The 25,351-nt window shown below is 40.8% G+C and overlaps 1 protein-coding gene across 1 annotated transcript in view; it reads right to left on the bottom strand.

Moving 5' to 3' along the window:
* Window positions 1–25,351, bottom strand: part of ST8SIA1 (ST8 alpha-N-acetyl-neuraminide alpha-2,8-sialyltransferase 1) — a 147,285-nt gene that overhangs the window by 78,513 nt on the left and 43,421 nt on the right. Inside the window, exon 2 of the mRNA XM_057702506.1 lies at window positions 20,839–20,983. Coding sequence (XP_057558489.1) covers window positions 20,839–20,983 — 145 coding nt within the window. The remainder of the gene's footprint in view (window positions 1–20,838; window positions 20,984–25,351) is intronic.

Here is a 25,351-nt window from a genome sequence, read left to right as displayed (position 1 = left end):
TATTTCATCCTTAAGATTTATGAAGTGTCTGAAGGTATTGTGTCTGATAAGATCCCCTACGAATTCATGGAAATCTCAAAAACTAAAGCAGATCCAAGGAACATTAGAATTCATTTATGCTCAATGAGTCATGAGAATTAGGTATTAAAGCTGTGCACAGTGGCTTGTAAATATATGCGGAATTGAATCAAATAATTTCTTCAACACTTCAGAGACTTTTAAACTTACTACTGTTGATGTTGTTATTTTGTTTGCTTGGAAATGGAAGTCTCTTGTTTTTCAAGCAAGATCATATGCAGAAAAACCTCGTAAAATAGAAAAACAGAAGAGAAGATGTTGTCTGAGGTTGAGGTGGGTGCCCTCCCTGCCGACCTCTTAGTCTCTCTCATTTCTGCAAGTGACACTGAGACATCGCAAGAAATTTGATGGTGCAGAAAACTACTAATCTAATCAAACTCCTTTTTTTCCCAGGAATGAAGAACCACAAACATCAAACATATTTCAGCTAAAGACATTTGGCAAGTATTTACTGAGTGCCAACCAACATTATACCAGTCACTATACAACGTGCTGGGGCAAAAACCCTGACCCCCCCCCCCCCCGCCCCGACTCAATGTTTATTCCACGAAAATGTATTGGGAATTAAGACATCTGTTTTGTTTTCAATTATAAATAGTGTGCAATTACTCAGTAATGCAGCAGATTGTTAAACTGTTAATCCAATTTAACTGATTAAGCACCTGAACTAGCAGAATCAGATCAACTGCCTACTAATTAACTATTAATTAAGTTTAAAAAAAAAAAGCAAACCCAATATTGTCCCATATATAACTATTCCATGAAAAGCTGAAGACATCAAGCAGGCAATATTCTCTTCGAGAGTAACTGGCTCCTGAGGCTTCTCACCCACCCCCCCAACTTTGTGTGAAAAAAGGATCTGTCATCCTTTCTTGTGTGAAAAGAGGAAAAGAAGTTGTTTCCAGGGCATCCTTTTCTTCCCAGCACTGCTCTCTTAATCATCTCCCAGGACACAGCCATACAAACCTCCAATCAGCTAAATTTTATAGCCTCTAAATTCCCCACTCACACCCTTACCTCTGCTTATTTCACCCTACCATCTTCTCCCCTTTTTTTCAGTGTGGCCACGTATATCAGAATCAGCCTGACATGCATATTAAAATGAGTATTTTTGGTCCCACTTCAGCCCTCTTAAATCACAATCTCTGAGTAGAGCATGAAAAGCTGAAGTTCTCCTACACAGCTCATATGCATGATAAAGTTTGTGACCCACCAGATCCCACCATCTCTCAAATACAACCTAAGTTTTTCCTTCCTTAAAACGTCCCCTGACCAGTCTCATCTTCTGGGATCATCATCCACAATCCTGCCCACTGCCACCAAAAACCCTACAGTGCTGACTGTCACTCCCTCTAACCAGACACTCTAGACACTTAGCATTTGGTACCATTTGCTAGCCTCTGTTTTGTGTATACACCCATCCTCCACAAATGGAGAATAAGCTACCCAAGAGTTTAAAGCATGTCTTGTAACTCCTAATGTCCTCAGACATTATATACTGACCACAATAAGTATGTAGATGTTTTCATTATTGATTGACTGATGTACCCAGAAATGCCAGGTATATAAGCAAATAAGGCAAATCTGTTAACTGTTTCAGACCACTGGTATAAAGGTTAAGGGCACACAGCTGAGCTAAAAGAGTCTAGCACACAGGAGCTGCAAAGTCAAATGCCTACAGAGTCCAGGCAGGGAGCACAAGCAGAGAGAAAGAAATACAACGGGAGTGCTGAGGACTGTGGTAAACAAAGGACACCTGACCAAACCAAAAAGGTCAGGAACTGATCCATACTCTGTTGATGGGCATTGGGACCCAGTGCTGCCAGATATACTGATTTTTTTCTAAGTGACCCTACAAATCCATATTGTTATATGAAATCTAGTTTGTAATGTTGGCAATATAGTTCATATGGCTTTTTAAAAAAAGAAAAAACAGTAAAAGCCAAACAAAAATACATTTGAAGGCCAGATATGGCTTGCTTGTAGCATTTTCTCTTCTAGAACCCAGGCAGGGCCCTAGCAGACTTTTATTTGAAGTGTAGGAAGTTAGAGATAAGTGTAAATCTTTTTTTTTAATTAATTAATTTATTTATTGGCTGCATTGGGTCTTCGTTGCTGCACACAGGCCTTCTCTAGTTGCAGCGAGCAGGGGCTACTCTTCATTGTGGAGCGTGGGCTCCTCATTGCTGTGGCTTCTCTTGTTGCAACCATGGGCTCTAGGCACATGGGCTTCAGTAGTTGTGGTGCACGGGCTTAGTTGCTCCACGGCATGTGGGATCTTCCTGGAACAGGGATAGAACTCGTGTCCCCTGCATTAGCAGGCAGATTCTTAACCACTGTGCCACCTATGAAGTCCCTAAATCTTAAATTATTCAGAAAGATATAGGAAAATACAAGTTTTAGGGAACTTTTAGCCAAAGATTGGGGAAGACTCTCTTCCCCTTTCCAGGCCCCAAAGAAGGAATAGGTCCTTTTTTTAGAAGGCAGTTTGTGAAAAATTCAGGATTTGAAGAGACAAAGAACAGATCAAAGGTTTCTTGAAAAGTCTCCCTAATCTCAGTTTAAAATAATGTCATATTCAGATATTACCGACAGTGACTTCTCAGCCCTTAGTGGCTGCAGCCTCTCATCCTAAACAGTTGTTTGTTTTCTGACCAAAATGGCATCATCTTATCCTTGCTGTTGCAACATGCATGTTTATTTAACAATCTGGGCATCTTTCCATCATTATTTTAATACCATCATACCATTTGACTGGATAGGTCAACAATTTAACCAATTCTTTTACTGTGAATATTTTAGGTGGTTCCCAATTTTTTCACTATGATAAACAACACTGCTATAAACATCTTTGGATTGTGGCAAAACCAGGAAGGTGGATGGGGGAGGAGGGATGAGGCCACTCTATTTTCTCCTTTGGTATAAACAATTAAGTTTGCTAAATTTTATGTAAAGCACCCTACAAGATCCTCTTCCACTTTTCAGCAAGATGGCCATCCCTAACCCATTCCACACAGAATTCCTCATGCTGTTACCGACCTGATATATACAACCTTGAGAACTTGATCACTTATTTTAAGGTAAATCCTTAGATGTGGAATCGCTGAGTCAGATAATAAGCACATATTTAAGGCTTTTGATATGCATTGTGAAATTTCTTACCAGAAAATCTGTACCAGGTTCACTGACACAAGTGTGCCCTACACTGAAACAACTTGGGTCATCTCAGTGAAAGTTAGCAACTGAGTAAGTATTCATCCATTTCCATAAGAAAAACACAGTGGAAATCTCCTTATATATGCTTACAGCTGTTTCAGACATACCAAGGGAGAGACTCTATTGTGTTGTAATCATTCTGTGGTGGCTTACTTTATCTGGAGAAAGACAGTGCAGCTTACATGGTTATATTCACAGTTTGGTGTCAATGGGCCTGAGTTCGAATCTGTATTCAGGTTGGACTCACAGCTTGGAACCAGTTTCTAGCTGGGAGACCTGAGCAAGTCACATAACATCTCTTAGCCTCAATTTCTACAAGTAAAACTGAGACAATAAAAGCAGCTGTATATGCTGGAATTATCAGATGATGCATGCAAAACATTTAGCAAAAAGCCTACCACATAGTAAGTTCCCAGCCAACTATAGCTTTAGTGTATATCCACAAAATCTAGTCAAATTACAAAAATATAATTAACCCACTCTTTAGCAGATCTTATTTAATATATTTGATTTCCATGAATATTTCTTAGACATTTACTTAAAATGTTACAGTTTTAGAAACAGTTTATTGAAATAAACGTATCTATTATTTCTAATTTAAAATAAGAACACTGAATTAAAACAAAGGTGTGTTCGGTATAATTTTTCTTCTAAGTAAAAATATTTCAATTAAGGACCTTGTAGAGGAGTTATAAGCAGTTCATACTCATTGTTTTATTTGTATACATGCTTGTTGTAGAGTGATAATTAGTAAATTGAAACATATTTGAAACTCCATTAAAATATGTCCTTTCCTGATTTATTTGGCCATCTTCACTTGCACCCGGTCTTCACTGCTACCCTCTCTCTCCCACAATTATGGCAGCCTTTCATGTGCTATAGGGTAGTTCCATGATGTCTTCCATTTCCCGTAAATGCACAGATTTCCTTTTCCTTTTTTGCACTTACCAATAAGATTCTTAAGTAAATGAAGCTTTTGTTGTTTTGTCAGCAGCATCCTTGATGGAACATTTGGCTCACATAACCCTTAATTGACTCAGTGAGAAAAAATGTGCATTGACAGGGTGATTTTCCAGCTAGAATGCTTTCCTTTCAAGTGTACTAAACCTAATGCCAACCCCAAAGCAGCACTGGCAATAGAAAGTTCGGGGTTGGCCAATTTAACCCTTAGCACCTCTCAAATACATCTTAACTGAAGAAAACTTTGCAGACAGATAGAACAGTAACATATACAGACTCCATATTTATACACGTAACATAATATATCTAAATTATTTGTCAGTCATCTTCTAAGTGTCCAGGTCATAGAAAGGACTCAAAAGTCATGGAGAGTACAATGGTTAAACACACAAATGACAGAGTCAGAAATTCTTGTCACTTACTAACCATGTTACCTTGAGATGATTACTGAACCTCTCTAAGCCTCAGCTTTCTCTTCTAGAAAATGGGGGAAAATAAAAGAAACACCTTCCTAGAGATATTAAGAGAATTAAATAAGGTGATAATTATAAAAAGTGCCAAACCTGGCACTTAGGAATCACTCAGTAAATATTAGCAATTACTAACCTTAATTAACCACTAACTTAAGTAAACAATAATCACATCGCTTTGATCTCCTTGTTTTCGACCATTTTTCCAATGCCCACTTTCCCACACCTGCCCTGCCTGTCCTCGTATGCCACGTGCCACACACCTCTCCACTGTTCTGCTTAAAACGTCTCTCAACTATCTGGAAACATGATCCACCATGATTCCATTGGTTTTTACCAACTGAAACATAAAATCTGTTTTTCCCTCAGGCACTCTCTTTTTACAGACATGACATTATCTATGACATTTTATTGCCACTATTTTTATTACTATGATAACAGTTTGCCTCCCCCCACCCCCCAGTTTTCCTGGCGGTCACTTCATCAACCTCACATCTTATAAGTCCTTAACACGATTTATTTCCCTGAACCTAAATCTTCATGTTCTAAATCCTTCATTAGCCTCTATTTGTTCATTACGGAAAAGGTCAGCAGTGAAATGATAAAATGCATTAAGAATTTAATGCTGGTCATTGACCTGCTCTATATTCTTCCTTCTGAATATTACAGAGCACTCCACTACTTCTGTTACAAGGCCTTTTCCATGTGATGTGATCATAACCTGAAAAGGGTCTTAAAGGGTTACTTAATTTATGGCCTTTACTAATTTCCAGAAAAGTCACGAAGTTGTCAACTCAAAGTATGATTGTTCTCACTGCTCCCACAACACACTAGTCTAATGTCTATAATCTGGCTGAAATCTTTTTCCTCGTTAGAGTTCCAAGGGGTTAAAAAATTATTACTGTCTCTGGCCACAGGTTGTTTGGGAGCTATATCGATTGGTTTGTCTCCTAAACATACTGGCTCCACAGTACTACAAAGACTAAAAAATGTTTCCCTCTAGCAGCTGAGCCAACATAACTTGAAAAAAAGCAGTATGTTAATTGAAAAGATGGTGGTATTATAAGAGCCGTCATTTCAAAATACAAATCCCACACATTCATTCTGCAGGAAAATTGGTTCGGCGATATCTGATGGCTGGAAGATTGAAGGCAAGGGAGAGCACGATGGCCTCAACACAAGGGTCTAGAGCCTGTGGATGCCAGCTCATGGCAGGGAGGAGACCCAGGAGACACGCCCTCTTCTGGCTCCATCACTGCTTCTGACCTTTAGTTCTGCTTGGGCAGAGGGCAGAGACTGGCTGAGCTGACATCTCTAATGGTGATTTTACATCTTCAGAAAGAGCAGCAGTTTCTCCATTGTGATGTCTCGCAAGATTGACTTCACCACAACACCTGAGACCCTTTATTGATAAATAACCACATGAGGGCAAAAATAGCTTCAGTAACAAAAGGGGTTCACCCTGCTTGACCATCACAGCAGGCTTCTCTTACAGACTTCAGTCTCAGACAGTTATTCTGAAGTTTCCCAAGTGACTGCTTCCAATGTGGGGCTTTTCCCTTCTACTCTGTGATAATGAACGTCAAGTTTAAATATACGCACACACACCCCCCCCAAACCTAGGCTGTGGGGTCTACCAGGATTACAGCCTGTGATTTTATAAAACAAGACCAAGCAGCTTCATTCATTAATTCATTCATTCATTCCACTAAAATTTACCGAACCTTTATCGTGTCCCAGGCACTAAATGGCTAATAACTGAGACACTATAACACAGAAGAACAAACCTGAAATATACATGATCCCCCTTTCTCAAAGCTCTGCTTCCCATGCTTGACCTTTACAGCTATAACTCTTTTCATTTATACAGAGATAAAAAGTTGCGGAACAGAGAATAACATCTGTCTTCTTGAAGGTTTACAGGAAGTCACGACCTGACCTCAGAGACAGCTGCAAGAACAAAGGATTCTGGCACCAAGAAGCTTGCAGTAACCAGCCACACCTCTTCCCTTCTTAGTATAAAAGAAGCCTGAATTCTAACTTGAGTAAAATGGTTCTTTGGGACACCAGTCTGCCATCTTCTCAGTCAGCGGGCTTTCCGAATAAAGCTACTATTCCTTGTCCCAACAACTCACCTCTCAATTGACTGGCCTGTCGTGTGGCAAGCAGTACAAGCTTGGACTCAGTAACGATACCATGACTCCCTATGCCTGCAAATTAAATACTGTTTCTGGGAGCTTCCAGGGACAGTGGAAGCAGTCTCCAGTGAGAGAGAGAACCTTGAATCAAATACTTAAATAACTGAATTTGAAGTGACAATTGAGTGGTACCTGGAGGAAGGTCCCTCTGAGGAAATGATACTCAAACAGGATCCAAGGGATTAACATAAGTGAACTAGAGGAGACAAGAGTCTTCCAGGGAAAGGGACAGAGTGTTGAAAAGCTCTATAGAAAGAGAGGACATAGTGTTTATGAGGAGTTGAAAGAAGGCCAGGAAGGTGAAGTGTAAAGGGTGAGAGGGAACACTATGCAAACTGATGCTGGAAGCTCAGGGCAGGGACCAGACCAGGAAGAGCCTTGTGGGCCTGGGAAGTCTGTCTTATCCTGAAATCAATAGGAAGCTAATCAAGGATTTTAAACAATGGGATGGCACAATCCGATGTGCCTTCTAAAACAGTGACTAAGGCTGCAATGTGGAAACAGACTGGAGAGAAGGCCAGATGAGATACAAGAAGGCCACTAAGAGATGACTGTAAAATCTTAGGCAAGAGGCCACTGTCATCTGGAATAGGATGGTAGAGGCCATGGTGGAATATAAGGAATAGAGATGAGAAAGAGAAAGAAACAATCTTCACAACATCAAAATGTCCTTCAGCTCTATCCAACAACAATTTCTCAAGAATAATATGTTTGAAAAGTGATTAATAATAATAGCAAAACAATCAAAAACAAAATAACAATAACATGCCGAGCACCCATACGGTGGCTCATCTTTAAAACTGTATGATCAGCACAGGGAGATCAACTCGAGGATGGGTGACGACATAGAGGGCTGAGATAGGGAGGGTGGGAAGGAGTCGCAGGAGGGAGAGGATGTGGGGATATATGTATAAATACAGCTGATTCACTTTGTTGTACAGCAGAAACTGACACAACAGTGTAAAGCAATTCTACTCCAATAAAGAGCTTAAAAAAAGAGATGATCGTGTTCACTTCAAGACTAAGATACAATTCTGAGCACCAAGGTGATCTTGGACACACCATCCCACACCCTTTCCTTTGCCCAGTGCTGTTGCCTTCATGGGAATGATCCTGGGTCCTTCTAGCACAGCCGGCATCTCCTTCCAAAAGAATGAGGCTGCTGTCAGGTGGTTGCAAAGGCTTTGGAAGAATAGCTAGCTGTCCATTCTCTTGTTCATTCAGCTCATTTTCATTTACCAGCTGCTATGCTATACGCCAGACCCTGTATAGGTGCTGCCTCAAGGAGCTCATAGTCTGGTACAGAAAGCATGTGAACAAATTACTGCCATTCGATAGTATAGTAACACTGATAGCTACAGATCTGGGGGGTGTGGGGCAGAGGGGTGGAGGAGAGCAGATCTTTAATTGACATGGCAAGCATTAGAGACTTGAGAGAGGGAACTGGGAAGGTTATACAGACATGAAGATGCTTTAGCTTGATCTTGAAAGGTAAGAATTCGGGACTTCCCTGGTGGCGCAGTGGTTACGAATCGCCTGCCAATGTGGGGGATACGGCCTCGATCCCTGGTCCGGGAAGATCCCACATGCCCCGGAGCAACAAAGCCCGTGTGCCACCACTACTGAGCCTGCGCTCTAGAGCCCACGAGCTGCAACTACTGAGCCCACATGCTACAACTACTGAAGCCTGAGGAGTGCCTAGAGCCCATGCTCCTCAACAAGAAAAGCCACCACAATGAGAAGCCCACACACCACAATGAAGAGTTAAAAGATAAGAATTCCTCAGACAAGGAAAGGAACAATATTCTGGGCAGAGGGAATGAAAAAGCACAACTTTTCTGAGGAAGTGCAAGTCATGTGCTAATTACAGAGTACAGTTGACCCCTGAACAGTGGGGGGATGAGGGGCCCTCCGCACAGTCAAAAAAGTCTCATGTTAACTTATAATCAGCCCTCCTTATACTTGTTCCTCTGTATTCACAGTTCTGAACCTGTGATTCACCCCATGACAGATGGGGTAGTACTTTAGCATTTACTATTGGAAAAAATCTGCGTATAAGTGGACCCATGCAGTTCAAACCCGTGTTGTTTAAGGATCAACTGTGTAAAGTAATGAGAAGTAGGAGAAAGCAGGTGGATGGCTATTACTAAGCTTACATTATTTTATATTCTCTAAGAGTTCAGATATTGAAGGCCTGTGTGCCACCGTATGAAGTTTGAAGTTTATCTGTAGGTGGTAATCAGGCAGGGTTAACTTGACCAAGACTGAGCCCCTGTGGTCCAGAAAAGGAAGTGGGCTCTGGTGAAGGTCCATGGAAACCAGTAGTGGCCAGGCACAGAAGGCCCTCAATCCTGGCCAATAGCCAGGCAGGGATCCCAGCCCTCCCATCATGCCAGAGAAGAGGCTAGCTCTTGCCCAACCATGAGCTGACAGCGAAATCCTTTTCTGGCAAGCTACGTCATTCACCTGCATCTGCAAGGCTTGTCCTCTAGCTGCCAATCATGACTACAGAGGGCTTTCCACCACTCACAAGCACTGAGCTGATAACCCAGGCCAAAGCCAAGGCTCTGCCGTATCTTAGTCTCTGAATCACACAAGGTGAGGGGTTAGTGCACCCCTAATTAGATGACTAGTATGCTAGCCTAGTCTAAGGGTCCCTCTCCTGGAGTCTACAATGTTTAGAATCTCATCATTTCTAATCATGAAAAGGCAACAGAGTATCTGCCAGCGGCTGCTCATCCTGCTCCTGAGTTTCCTCCCCTGACACTGCTCCAGCAGGCTTCGTGAGTGTGCTGTTTGGCCACTTGCTCTCATTTGCAGGGTGGGCAGAGAGGAGCGACCCAAGAGAAGTTATGCAAACAGATTTACATTTTATGACAGCCAACAGCCTTGGCAGCAGGGTGGAGGGCATTGCAGGGAGGGAAGCATAAGAGTGAAACTTGTCAGAAAGTTCTTGAGTTGAGCCCATATCATAGATGATAAACACTGAACTACCACAGTGGCAGAGAGGTCAGGAAAGAGGGGGTGGAGTCAAGAGATATTTACAAAATAAAACTGCATTGGGAAAGCGGTTAGTACAGAGGACATACTCAAACAGAAGGCCCAGGTGTCCAGCCCCAGTGACTGAGCGAGTTATACTATCATTGCCTGAGGCAGGGAATACAGAAAGAAGAGCAGCCGGATGGGGAGGGAGGGCATTTTATTTTGAACATGTGGAAAATAAGGAACCTCTGGGATACTGAAGACAGTACCCAGTGGCAGGGAGAGAATGGGTCTGTCTTCACTCACCACTACCTCCCCAGGAACTAGCACAGTCCCTAGTACACAGCAGAAGTTGCTTAATAAATGCTTGATGAATGAATGGGTGAGCTCATTTTATACAGAATCACCGAAATTTTAGGAAAGCATAGCTATGCAGGATGCAGGGCATATTCATTTTGGTGGCAAGTCTAACATATGTGAAAGGGAATTTCTGTTGCATCAAAGTCTTATTTTAAATTTTAATTCCACTGATTATATTTTGTTGATTCTCGATTTGTACTAAATTGTATGGATCACACAGAAGCACTATATTTTTTAGATACCCAACAAGGACCTACTGTGTAGCACAAGGAACTATACTCAATGTTTTGTAATAACGTATAAGGGAAAACAATCTGAAAAAGAATATATATATATGTATATATATGTACATATAACTGAATCGCTGTGCTGTATACCTGTAACTAACATGATATTGTAACTCAACTGCACCTAAATTTTAAAAAATCACATTTGAACAGGACCAATACATACTTGTACAAAAAGAAGTAATTACAAATAAAATTAAGATTAAAGCTTATTTTATTTAAAAAAGTACTATATTTTTTCCTGAATCCATACATATCACTGGCCTTTGGGTTTGAAGAAGTCCTCCAATAATCCCCATCTCATCTGGAAGCGCCTGCCAACTGTAGTCACTTCAGTTCTTAATGACCTTGTGTGTTACAGTCAAAGTCTATGTCAGGCTTTAACAAGAAAAAACAATTAGGAAATTTATACAGTTTAGGGCTCCAGAATTAACAATACTTTGTGAATGTGCTATCATCTGAATAGTAGATAAGATCCAAAATGTAGATAAAAGCAGAGTAGACCAAACCCTAGGAAGAGAAAAATTTAAGCAAAATAATCACATATTTATAAGGAGCTGCCAGCCAGTGCTTTATTAACAGCAGACCACTTCAAGTAAAGACATTATTGAATGAATTTAATTTGCTATTGTCTTGTTCGCAGCATCTTTTTTGTTGTTGTTAGTAAAGAGTTAAAACGCTGAGTCTTGGTGGACAGGAATAATAAAATTTAGCAAGGAAAATTTTATGAAAGATAGTTCCCATAGTATAAAACGTTGCATATCCTCAAAAAGCACTTCTGTTTCCATCACGGACAGCACACCCGCACCCCATCCTGAATTTCTCCACCACACTTATCCCCTCATCTATTTTTCTGACAAGCTGCTAGTACATTGCCTTAATTAACAATTTGCCCAGATTCTCTCCTTCACTCAGCTCCTGCGTCCTCTGTCCTGTCGGCCTCTGCAGAGGTGACACAGGAGAGGGTAAGAACCTAACATTTTTGTCTCAAAACTTTTTTATCAGGACTACTTCTCAGCCTGAACCCACATGAGGCCACTGCAGATGTGGCCTGAGCCCCAGGAAATGGGAATGAGCTCTGGCTCCAGGGGGATGAATTGGGGGAGCAGCCACCCAACGCTGAGGGAATCCCCATCAAGTTACACCTGCGGTCTCCTGAGCCTGGCCTTGAGGTATGGCTCTGGTAACTGGGCTTCTGTCTTACTTTCAAAACATCGCCCCAGGGTGCCCTTCCAGAGTCCTGGTGCCCAGCTCAGCCTCAGTTCCAGATATGTGCTTCCGCCTTGTTCTCAAAAATAGTCCCTACTTTTGACCGCCCCATGCTGGAACCTTCCACCTTGTTCCCTTGAGTCCCTGCCTAGATTAAATGATCAGCTCCCAAGCCTTTAGAAGGATGGGACCCTGCCTTCCTCTGGCCAGTACCTCCTCGAAGCTGCTAGCTGCCAAAACCTCCAGCCTACTGGCTGGGAACGGGAAACCAATGACTGTTTAATCTGGCTCTCTGAGTACAGCCCCATCCTCCCGCAGGCTTCATTTCTGAGTTCTGCACATCATTGACACATCATTTTCTTTTCTTTTTTTTAGTTGAAGGAGTTGATTTACAGTGTTTTGTTACTTTCAGGCATACAGCAAATGGATGCAGTTGTACACATACACACATATCTATTCTTTCTCAGATTCTTTTCATTACAGGTTATTATAAGATATTGAATATAGTTTCCTATGCTATACAATAGGTCCTTGTTGTTTATTTTATATATATTAGTGTGTTAATGTTAATTTGAAACTCCTAACTTATCCCTCCCCTCCTTTCCCTTTTGGTAACCGTTTGTTTTCTTTTTTAAAAAATTTATTTTATTGAAGTATAGTTGATTTACAATGTTAATTTCTACTGTATAGCAAGCTGATTCAGTCATACATATATATACATTTTTTCATATTCTTTTCCATTATGGTTTATCACAGGATATTGAATATAGTTCCCTGTGCTATACAGTAGGACCTTGTTGTTTATCCATCCTCTATGTAATAATAGTTTGCATCTGCTAATCCCAAACTCCCACTCCATCCCTCCCCTACTCCCCATCACCCTTAGCAACCATAAGTCTGTTCTCTATGTCTGTGAGTATGTTTCTGTTTCATAGATAAGTTCATTTGTGCCATATTTTAGATTCCACATGTAAGTGATGTCATATGGTGTTTGTCTTTCTCTTACTCCTTATTGTCTCCTGGTTACTGCCAACACCAGAAGAGAATCTTAATAACCCTTTATGGCTACTGGCTGGACCTCCTTTTAGTCTCCACAGCTAAATTCACTTCCCTATTTCTAGCCCCACCCCACCCCTTCTTCACCCAGATTTTCTGACCCTGCAGATAAGAGGATATGTCAGGCCATGAGGGATGACAAGAATATTGCACCAGCTCCCATGGGATCTAAAGATTATAGGCCAATTAGCAGAAGAAAGAGTAAATTGATTTGAACAGATACAAACATTAAGAAAATGTTCTCTGTACTCATTTTGTATCTTTTTATTCCCTGACCAAATTAATTAAGCCAGAGAAAATTCAGTGTTGATATGATCTAAGTTAATCAAATGTAACTTTATGCAGTTAAGAGATCTCTAATAGAGTTAAGAAGTACAAATGAGCATATCAAGAGCAGAAAAGGAAACAGAGGCCTCCTGGTATGAAAACAAAAGCTCAAAATGAAATCAATGTTTGATAGAAATGCCTTCCTACATCTGGACATTTGCCAGTAAGAAGGACTAAGGTGAAGAAACCAACTAAAGAAAAACAAAGATATACCAGCTTTTTCTGCAGGAAAACACCCTGTCACATCAACCAAATCTAAGAAGAAAATGTTCTATGAAACATTAACGCTTCCTGAAAAGAGTTATCACTCCCATCAGACCTATGGGATGAGATCTGACTCAGTGGTAATTGCTGTCATGCAACCTTTTCAGTTGTTTCCAGGAAGCCATAAGCCTAAGCTGTAATTAGTCTTTGTACTAAACTTTACACACTGTCAAATATTTTAGAAAGGTCCACAGCGTGGCGAGACACACCATTCCTTACATCTCATTTTCATTTTGTTCTCAACCATAGGCAACCTGCAATAATTTTCATTACAGAAAGGTCTTAATTTGTAATTATTTCTAAGTTTGAAGGACAAAGGCATCTTACAGTGTACTTTCAACTACTCCGTGGGGCAACTCACTTCTAATTGTGTGCTTTCCTTTCCTCTGAGGATAACAGATATTTAGAAGTCTTGTGACAACCCACTCTCCTCATCCTGTCTGTTACAAGATGTTGTGAGGAAGAGCAGCTACTAATACATTGTTCAGATACACAGCCTTAATTCGCTAGAAATTAATAATGTACCTCACATTGCACTTTCAGCACATCATAAATATTATCCAACTTATTATAACGATACGAACGTGCAACAGGCAGTCTGAGGCAGTCTCCATTACTAATTTATATTTCCCTAAAACCCAGACCCAACAGATTTACCTCTTCTCACCACTCACCAGCATGGAAAATTGACTTGACCCCTTTTCTAGTGTTTTTCCCCCCATTGGTTCCTCGTGTTACTAAAATGCCCAAGAAATGCTTACACGCCAGAAAAGCTTAAGCAGATAATAAAAGTAACATTATTATATGATTGCATAGTGCATTCATTAGAAAGTATTTTACATCCCTAGTCTCATTTTAAGTTTGTCTCTTATAATAATACTGAAACACTGAATACCAGGTATTATTAGCTCCAAATTGAAAATTATAAAATTCAGGCTGAGAACAGTTAGATGACTTGCCTGGGATCACAGATGTCATCATAGAAAGGCCAGGTCTAAAACCCAGATCTTTAGACTCCATTCCCTACATATTTCTCTAAAGTTTCCATTCAAGTAAGGATGATAGAGTAAATGCTCTGAATTATTTAATGGTAGTGGGATCACGTTCTGGATTCCTATAACATAGAAGCAATGTGCAAAGAATAATTTGCTGTCCTTTGAGAACCTGGATTTCTCTATTGTATATGCGATGTTGTGAGTTTTTTGTTTTGTTTTGTTTGTGTTTCTGTTTTTGTTTGGCTGTGTCAGGTCTTAGTTGCGGCATGCAGGATCTTCGTTGAAGCATGTGGGATCTTTCGTTGCGGTACATGGGCTTCTCTCTAGTTGAGGCACATGAGCTCAGCAGTTGTGGCGCGAGGGCTTAGTTGCCCTGCAGCATATGGATCTCAGTGCCCCGACCAGGGATCGAACCCATGTCCCCTACATTGGAAGGCAGATTCTTTACCACTGGACCATCAGAGAAGTCCCGCCATGTTGTGATTTATAAGGAACACTCAGATGACAAAAATATGTTTCCCAAATATATTTGGTCTTCATGCACAGTTCCTGCCTTTACAGCTCCCAAAACCCTTGGAATTTTCTAAGCAATAAGAGCAAAGGGAGTATCTTTTATGATATTTGGTCTCTTGTCCTCAGTTCCTGTAAATCCTTCAGAGCCGTAACGGTGAAAATGGTATCTTGTTATTCATAACAAGCCCCTTCACACCACATCTGGGTTTATGTTAATGAAGGTGACTTTTGGAAACCACCTAAGGGTGGGGACTGGTTGTCAGCGAAACCAATCATGAACAGAGGGTTGAAACTTTCAGTCCCACCCTCCCCAACCCCCGATCTCCGGGGAAGGGAGAGGGGTTAGAGGTTGAATCAAGCACCAATGGTCAATAAGTTAATCAATCATGCTGACATAATGAAGCCTCCATAAAACACCCAAAGGATGAGCTTCCAAGACCTCCCAGGCTGGGGAAACAGGGCACTTCCACTTGCCTCCAAGCAAAGCCCCAAGGTCCAGGAGAACAGAAAGAAGCTCCTTAGTTGGGGACCTTGCTCTATGTATCTCTTCATCAGGCTGTTGATCTGTATTCTTTAATAGCCTTTGTAATAAATCAGTAATCTAGTGAATAAATGGGTTGCCTGAGTTCTATGAGCCATTCTAGGAAATTAACAGAACCCAAGAAGGAGGTCATGGGAACCTCTGACTTATAGCCAGTCGGTCAGAAGTACAGGTAACAACCTGGCCTTGCGACTGGCATCCTGATTTGGGGGGAGTCACTGGAACTTTCCATTTGCAGCCTGTCGGTCAAAAGCACAAGTAATAACCTGGGCTTGCGACTTTTGTCTGAAGTGGAGAGCAGTCTTGTGGGACTGAGCCTTTTACCTGTGGAATCCGATACTAACTCTGGGTAGATAGTATCAGAATGGAGTTGAATTCTAAGACTCCCAGCTGGTGTCTGAGAATTGCCTGGTGGTGTGGGGAAGTCTCCACTCACACACACATTGGATTTGGAGGAACCCATTTAATAGAAACCAAAATAGTGGAACTGGTCTTATTTCTCCTTCCAAAGTGGGCCACTAGGACACTCAAAGTCAAAGGGAAACTGCAGTGCTGTACAGGATCCTAGAGCCTGCATAGCTGTACTCTATTTTTTTTCTCTCAAATAGCTACAAAAAAATTTTCTCCATTTCCTCTAAGAGTACTCACATAAGGGAAGTAAAAAAGTTTAAAATGGTTTCAAGGTGACTGCATGATAAAAATTAATGAATCCACCAGAACACATGACTTTTTAAGAAAAAAAATTAAAAGATAATAAACAATAATACTTGGGAAATCAGACAGGCCAGGTCTTACATGCCAGTCCTCCACTTGTGAGCTCTATAACCTTGAATAAGTTATTTAACCCTTCTCAGACTCAGTTTCACCCACGAAATGAAGACCACAGTAACCTCACAGCAACCGCACAGAGTTGCTGTAAGGACACAGTGAGCTAACATGTGAAGAAACTAAGACAGATAATACAGGTCAGCACAGGGAGCACATTTGCTTTCACGGAGCTGAAACACTGAAATTTCCCAGCCTCTCTGCCAGCTAGACATACCCATGAGGTTCAGTCCTGACCACTGACACATCAGCAGGAGTCTGTCCAGATTTCCTCTTCTGTTTCCTCTTCATCCTACTGGGATCCTGGATCAAAACTACAAGGTTCCTTAGCCATCAGCTAAGGATGTTCAAGCAGGAGCCTGGGAACTTGATGGTACTGTGTGGCCACCAACTAGCTCTAAGCTACTCACCTCCTAAGCCCCAGCTATTGCTTGAGAGAAATAAGTACCTATCTGGTTAAGCTCCTGTGTCAGGTCTCAGCCAAACATGAATCTGACTACATGAACCAATACCGGCTTGATAAAGATCTATGCCCACCAAACATTCATCTCCTCAGTTTCCTTCTAGTTGAAAAGGCATACGTTTGGAAAATTATTACAATCATATTGGTAAGTAAAAAAGCAAGCTACCAAATGCCATAGATTATATAGTAGGTTCTAAATTTCATTAGGAGAAAAAAATTGCTCTGAGACTCAGGGATACCCAGGAGCTCAGAAGATTCTATGAAGCACATTACTTCGAAAAAACATGTGTATTTGCATTTTAACAAAGTCCTCTTGACAAAACTACTTCAAAATATCCTGCTGGGTTTTCCCATGGGCCAAGGACACGGTGGGTCCAAGCCAAGTGGAAGATGTCAGGGAGTTCATGGTGAGCAGAGGGGCTGGAAATGAGTGTCTGTCTGAGGTGCATTAATGATGTTTCGTGATTCTCTACATATGGCCTTGGGTGGATTTTTTAAGGAAAAATGTCTTGTCTAGTTTGTAATGTATTTCAGATGACTATCAACACAATGTAAGAGAATGGTGGGCTGCCCATATTTTTATTACAGCAAAGGAAATATTTCTCAGATTATATCAGCACAGTTGTGGTTTCTAACATTCCTGCGACTCCCTCACTCATTTCCAAGGAAATGTATGCTCTTTCTGGGCAAAACTATGTTTTAGGCCAAAAAGCATTGATTCGGTATTATCTACAAATGTGGGACCATGCAGGCTTCAAAGGGACAGGCAGAGCAGGAAGGGGCTGATCCCAACCCAGGGGATGGAGGTATCTTCAAGTATTCTCAACATGGGAGCACCTACCATCACACTGTCCACCCCCCCACCCCACCACACACACACACACACACACACACACACACACACACACACAAGCACTGCATATTCTAAAAAACCTATGGGAGGATTAAAACTCTGCCCTTCATGCCTAATTATATTCAACAAATATGTCACCAAAATACATTTATAGAGCCATTTGGAAACAGCTGCATCAAACTATCCTGCTTGGTTTCCTATAGTTCAAGCCAGGGCACAGCAGTGGTCCAGCCCTGGTGGTACACAGGCAGAGAGACCCTGGCAGACGTGAGGAGCTGGAAATGAGTATCTATATTAAGTGTGAAGCACCGCACGGGGCATAAAAATGAGTTTCCTCAAAAGCTCACAAGATAGTATTGAGATCAGCAGATGAAGATTTTTAGAAAACGGTGATAGGTAGTTATGCCAATAACCGCATAGGAGGCAGAATTGACTAAACTTAGTAATAAAGTCATGGGAAGTCACAGGAGGCCCAAATAAGAAGTCACTAACTGTAATTACAAAGTACACAGTATCTCACTAGGGCCCTTGTAGTCCCTGCAGCCTTGATTCAGGACCTGTTAACGTCCCACATCACACAGGGTCTTGGATTGCATCTTGACAACAACAATAAAAGCAGTGAATTAAAATACGCAAAGGAATAATAACAATAATAATAATGACGGCTAATATATGGAACATTTAGGGGAGGAGTGTAATATATAATTAAAATAAATGTATTAAAATATATAATTAAAAGTGTGATATAAAGTTATACATCTGAGTTAGCAAAGGAGTGATTTAGCATTATTTTCCTAAAACCGGGAAAGGAGGGATGCTTTGTTCAACTGACAAGGAGCCCCCAGCGCACTCACCTGCATTTCTGCCTGCTCAGCACACACCCCTTTCTTCCCACAGGGAACATGAATGAAGCCTAACAATTAACTGACAACTTAGCTTCCTGATAACAAATTAGAAATCTTTCACTAAGAAATAAAAGGGCCCAGGGATATACACCCTTTGTGTTGATGCAAACTGATTTTCCAAGATTTCAGTTAAATTAATTAGTCATTTCAGAATCTCAGCAGAAGAATACACACATAAGTTTTTTTCAAGTCTACCCATTGAACCGGTTCAGCCCTTCAGAATGACTGTGCACATACACAGTGATGTAATGACTTTTGCTTTCTAAGAAAAAAGCATTTTTCCCTTACCATTCAGGGATGGTTTCTTGGTCTTGCAGCTGGCACGGAGAGACACAGAATTCATCTGCACATACTTGAAAAAGAAAATGTTTCTTGCTATTTTACCGCTGCAACTTACAGATAAGATGGGAGGTTAGTTTGTATTTCTTTAATCATTTCTTTCCTTCAAATCTATTTTCTAGCACAAAGTCAGTTCGTATGACTGAAAGCCCTCATCTACAAAATCCTATTTTAGATTTCTTTAAAATCTTTTTTATTTGATGAGCTGTTATTGGAGATTGCTTCCTTATCTCTTCATTTCATAGCGAGTTGATATCAGTTTTTGTACAAAGATGCTGTGAATTGGCTTACTCAACCTCAATGCCACCCTTCTTCTAGCTTCTTGCTAAAGCTCGATTGCTTTAAAAACTGCCCTTCCTGGACTTCTCTGCAGCTAGTGTTCTGGATGCAAATTAATCTTAACCATCAGATGCACTTGAGGGAGGTCTGGAGGGAGGAGGTGAGTTGAAACCATCTTCTTGGCCCTGTTTCTGCTACTGGCAGTGGCCGCTGTGGTTTCCCAATCCCTAAACCACAGTTATGGCAGGGGTTCCTGGACTTAGCAACTCTGGGGGCCACCTCTTGATTCCCACTCCTCTATTCACCTAATGATTTCTTAAGTGCCTAACGCCCAATATGAAATATCCTTCTGCTAAAAACACCTAGGAAGATTTCTGACTAATGCCATTATATTCTTCATTGCTCAGTCTAAAGATGCAGTATATGAACCAGGACAACATTAATAAGGCTAACGTTTACATAATGCTTTGTAGTTTACAAAGTTCCCGGACATGCATTATATAACCTCAACTCTGTGAGGTGGTTGGACAGGTACTGCTCTCTCCACTGTACAAATGAGGAAGCTGAGCCTCAGAACAGTTAGATGACTTAGCAAAGCATTTAGCTAGGAAGAGATGGAGACGAAATTCAATTCCACACTTTATGGCTGTTAGTCATTTCCTTTGACATAAGGAAGGCTCCCAAAGGCAAATGAAGAAGACAGAAAAGCACAAGAATGCTGGCCATAAATTAAACCTCCTATTTCCTATTTTAAAATAAAAATTTTAAACTGTATCATTATGCATACTCTAAAACCATTAAATTGGATTAAAACACCTAAGAATGAACTAGCAAATAGGAGCTATTTCATAGAGTGTGTGACTTTGGATGTGGTAGTGCCTGTGCCTCAAACTTTATAGGATCCCTCCTCTGAAGAATCTTTGGTATTAATACAGATACATGTTTTCCAGCTCTGACCATGAATTCTCTTTCTGTACAATCATCTGGCTAAACCAAGAGCGGCTTGAAGACTTGGGGAGGCCAAGATTCATTTTGCAATTTCTCCCTATTGGCGACTGCATGTAAGATTCACCCCTCATTTTCAAACTAGGGCTCCCCACCCTCCACTTACTGCATAGATATATTTTAGTAAAACATTTGATTTCAACGCTTAGGAAACCACAAAGAAAAACATGAAGGATGCAAAGCTCGATTTAGACCAATACAAAAGTAGTCAAATACTTTCTCTCCACCCCCACCACTCCTCCAACTTCATAGCAGTAATCTAACCACAGGGTTAAGATTCACGAGCTCTAAGAAGCAACTTCTGACCATATGGTCCCCACCCCCTGAGAGCAACATCAGCCCTAAGAAAACATTCCAGTATCGCAAATCTTCAAGATTTGTAATCCACAGCCAACCTCAAAACACTAGAATGCCACAATTCCCTGACCTTGTTTGCTTCTCTGCTTGCTCCCTTCTGTCTCATATAACTCAAATCAGAAGGGCTAGGAAATCTGTTACTTCGCAATATCCGACTTCTGCTCCTGTATCAAGACATTATTTGATTTCTTCACAAAAAACATGACAACTCTAAAGGGAAGTATTTATAATTAAGAAGAAAAGCAAGAAGATGAAAAGAAGTAGATCTGATTAGTTAGGCAAACTCAATTATCCCTTTCCTATGATATCAAGACATATAAGAAACTATATTGAAAGGCAATAAACTCTGTACTAACCTGGGGGAAGAGGGAATAAGTTGAATTGTCAATGGTGAAGGAATATAAAAACTCCCCATCGTACCACATGCTCTTCCCCATGGGGGAATTCATTTTAGTCATAGCAAAGAGATGCGCAGGGTCACAGCAGTCTTCCATCTGTTTCCTAGGAGAGAAAACAGAGAGAGAAAAGAACAGCAGGTTAAGCGAGCAGCAAACTCGTTCACTTGTCATTCCCACAGAGATGTGCAGCCTTACCTCAGCGCCAGCTCACAAAAGCATCTGTGTCTCCAGGGTGATTAGACTACTATTAATTCACTCTTCCAGACATCGGAATGCATGACTGGAATATTTCATAATTTTGAAAAACTTTAAGAAAAAATACACCAGCTGGTAGGACTGTACATTGGTACAGCCACTATGGAAAACAGTATGGAGACCCCTCAAAAAATTAAAACTAGAACTATCATGTGACCCAGCTATTCCACTTTCAGGTGTTTACCACGAAAACACAAAAACCCTAATTTGAAAAGATATGTGCATCCCTATATTCACTGCACCATTACTGTTGTCCCTTGGTATCTGCAGGGAATTCTTTCCAGGACTTGTCTCAGATACCAAAATCCTCAGAGGCAGAAACTAAGGATGAGGATTTGGGGGTAACTGTACTTGGGTTCAGATACTGGCTCTGCTACTTCCTGACTCCACAACCCAGGAATGTTACTGGGCTTCAGAAACGGCCTCAGAGACTTTTCTTGAGAATTCCCTGAGAATGTGGTACAAGTTCAACCTCATGGCAGAGATGAATAAACCGAGTGAGTGCCTGGGGCTCTTCCCACCACTTGGTGCTTTCTCTGGTGCTTTTTGGCTGGCTTCCCCTTTACAAAGGTTTCAACAGAAAGGATAGGGGAGCGGGGCTGGGGAAAATGGCCTTCATCTTTCAAAGTCGCTAGAATGTGGTCACTCTTGCTCCTACATCATCACCCCATTTCTCCCCAGCTGCTCTTTCCTTGCTTCCTGCATCTACAGTAATTCTTACTGTGCTTCATTTCCCAAAGGCAGCCTGAACAGAGGCGGGAAAGTTTTATAGTGAATTGCCTAGATTTCCTCGAAAGAGCATCCTAGGTACTATAGTCGGTCAACATAGAACTAGACATGGCTTAAGACTGTCTTTAAAAATGAGGAAGATTATCTTAGGCATGACTCTGAATTTTGTGGGATGAGTAAATTTTTGAGCCCTTATTCCATTTCTGGTGCGGCTAGCTTACCACTTTTAGTCCTTACAGTAACCCTAAGAGATAATTAAGGGAATTATCATTATTATTCCCAAATCACATCTGGGGAAATGGTATTAGGGTCATCACGGGACATGTTTTTTCCTCCCTGCCTGCTGCCTGTCAGGGACCATTCTGACTCACCCTTACCTTTCTCTTCCCTGAAGGAATGCTTTTCAAACACCAGCCAAACACCTGCAACACAGCAGGTGCCTTCCTAGATCTTTTCCCATTTAGTTCTCACAGTGAGTGACCTTGGAGCTACATAGCTTTAGGATTTTTTTTCAGTAATTTAACTTGGGGCACATCACTAGTGAAGTGGTGGGGCATGGCTTTGCACCCAGGTCTTTTTGTAATATTTCATATCTGGTACTTACTTCCAGACAGACCATGGCTCTCGCCTCCAAACCAAACTAAACTTGCTATTATTCAGCACAAAGTGCTACAGGAAATTCAGAAGAAAAATTTGTCCCAGTCATATAATAACAGCCATTTAATCTTTATCAGTGTAAAGTGATATGTAAACTGCTAGCTTTACTCTGGCTTCCTCTTTTCATCCTCAAAAAAACTAAGACAGAGCTGATTACATTATTTTAAACTTACAATGAAACTGAAGCTCAGACCAAGAGACTTGCTCAAATCAAGTTCATGAGGTTAATAAATGTTTGCTTAACGATTGATTAAATGTGTGTTAGACGGACTCAGATTCACGTTTTCCTACAGTATCATCACGCTCAGGGCAATCATACCTTGAGGGAAAAATCAAATACTCGACAGAAAATAGAAAGTGTCACGTGTGTACAAATACTTTTAAAAATCTAAGAGTTATAGCAAATTCAAAATAATCACAGCACCATTTGCAATATGGGAGTGCTTTTCTTATCATAAACTATTGAACTTCTCCCTCCATCCAGAGTGCCTTGCCACCTTCCTTCTGCCATGCCCATGTCTGGAGGGTAGCAGAAAAGGGACCACAACAGGTGGGGGGTATCTTCACCCCCCATGCCTGAGAAGCGCCCACACGAGCTCACCAGCTATATGAGCTACAATCACAGAAGCAAAAGCAGTAGTGGGAATAGCACTCCCAGCAGTAGGAGTGGTAATTACAGTAGTGGTAGTAGTAACGATTTTTACAGAGTTCTTGCCTACCACTGTGCTAGGTTTGGGGGATATAAAATTGAATTTCACCTCCATCCAACTTGCAGGTGATCCTGGAGAGAAGAGACATACCAGCTTTTAGAATTTTCAGCAAATATGGTTCCCATGCCTTTCTCAGGCTTTGCACCGATGCTGCCTATCATTTGCTTCTCTTTTGTGGCAGGCAATAAAATCACAGGCAATAAACAAGCAAAAGTCAATCCATTTTTAAATTCAAGTTTCAATCTGCAGATGACTAAGTTTCACCAGTTGAGTGTGAGCTGAGTAGTGGAGTTAAAATGTAAACGATTTTATTATTTGAATTCACACTTCAGCAGAGCTTCTATCAAATGATGCTATAGTTGCATCGTGAAGGTAAGTATGTAGGAAGCCTGGGAGCCACTTGCTAAAAACTCACTCAGGTTCTCATCCCCTCGCAGTAAAAGCCATGCACATCATCTAAGCCAAGAAGACCTCACTGGCTTATTGTGCCAGGAAGACTGAGGTTCTGGTGAAACTAAGCAAACAAATAAGGGTGAAAACCCCACCATTCAGTTAATAATACCCAGTATCAGCGTGAACCTTGCTGAAACGCTCTTGGATTCCATGTTCATCACTTTGGTCACCAGACATGAAGAAGGCTGTCACTCCAATGACTGGCACTATCATGCCCCTTCTGAGGAAGGACTGAATTTGAGAAAGCAGAGGTGAAGGAGGGTTTCACTTTGGTCTCAGCACTTGGCCAAACTCTGCTGTTACACTCCAGCTTTCGACTCAGCTACACATCCAATTCAATTCCATTTCTGGCCTCCCTGCACACATGTGTGACAAATGCTTGTGAGATCACACCCTTCACCATCATATCTAAATAGGGTGTTAATGTGAGTAACACAAACAAGGAATGTCATTAAAGTTTGCTGTTGATAACTGACTGTGCTATTTAAAATCCTGATAAGCAGCCTAAAAGTAAATGGAGTAAAAATCTCTTTATCTGCTTTCTATGCTGAAATTCTATCCATCAGGTAATGTATAAATGTATCCTTTAATACTGCAAAAGGAAAATGCTACAATAATTCATTGTGAAAGCTATTAATTTTATGTCCAAAAATTATGAAGGATCATCAGCTACAGAGGAGAATAAATTGTCAGTTAAAGGAAATATTAAGTGTGCTTAGCAGAAAACCTTAGGAAAAATACTGCATCATTTTTTTTGCCAACAAATATTTATAAAATTTTAAGGAATAATATAAGGAAGAATAAGAGTTAGGAATACATGAAAATTCAGATCTTTGTAGAATTAGTTGATATACTAGCATTCAAAATATTCAACAAATATTAAACACAATAATCTTTAAGAACTATATTTAATTTTCAGTTATTTAATTCCATTTAGATAATGAGTTGTTCAGGAGAAAAAAAAAGTCCTAGTTGGGAACTCTTCATATGTGGGATTTATAGTTAAATGCCAAACTTGCCCCTAAAAATTTCATGAGAATAAAAAACCCTATAAACAACATCATGAGAAATCATCATGACCCAACTGTAATAAAGAAATCCTCATATCCTTCTTAACTGCTTTATTCTTCTTAACAGCATTTAACACTATTTATACACGATACGTTTTATCTATAGTTTTGCTTATTGTCTGTCTCCCCAAGTCCCAGAACTTAAACTCCATGAGGACGGACTTTTGTCTTCTGTTCACCGCTGTGTCCCCATCCCGCTGAATGGTTGCTAAGACACTGAATAGGTGCTTAATAAATGTTGATCAACTGGATGAAAAAATTACCAGTTGGAAGAAAAGAGGAAAATGTTAAGGAACCAAGAGAACCTCAAAGCACATTTTGTCCTCACTCATCAAAATTCAGACTGAAGAAGTCAGTTCCTTACAGTTTTAGTCTATGGAGACCAAAAGACAAAAGCTTGTCAAAATAACTGCTCTAGGTGGGTAAACATCTTCAGTTGTAGCAGATCCAGGATTTTTAAGATTCGCTGACTGGTGAATCCCAAGTTCCTTACACTGTGCACTAAACATTAGTCTGATTAAAACGAGCAACCCTTTTGGGTTGCAGGCCTGCGGCACAGGGCCCACAGGAGTGGTCCGTCAGGGCATGGTGCTGATA

The sequence above is a fragment of the Hippopotamus amphibius genome, chromosome 12 (genome assembly GCF_030028045.1).
Source record: "Hippopotamus amphibius kiboko isolate mHipAmp2 chromosome 12, mHipAmp2.hap2, whole genome shotgun sequence".
NCBI classification, from domain to species: domain Eukaryota; kingdom Metazoa; phylum Chordata; class Mammalia; order Artiodactyla; family Hippopotamidae; genus Hippopotamus; species Hippopotamus amphibius.
The sequence above is the reverse complement of the archived record's forward strand: the minus strand, read 5'-3'. Positions and strand labels throughout refer to the sequence as shown.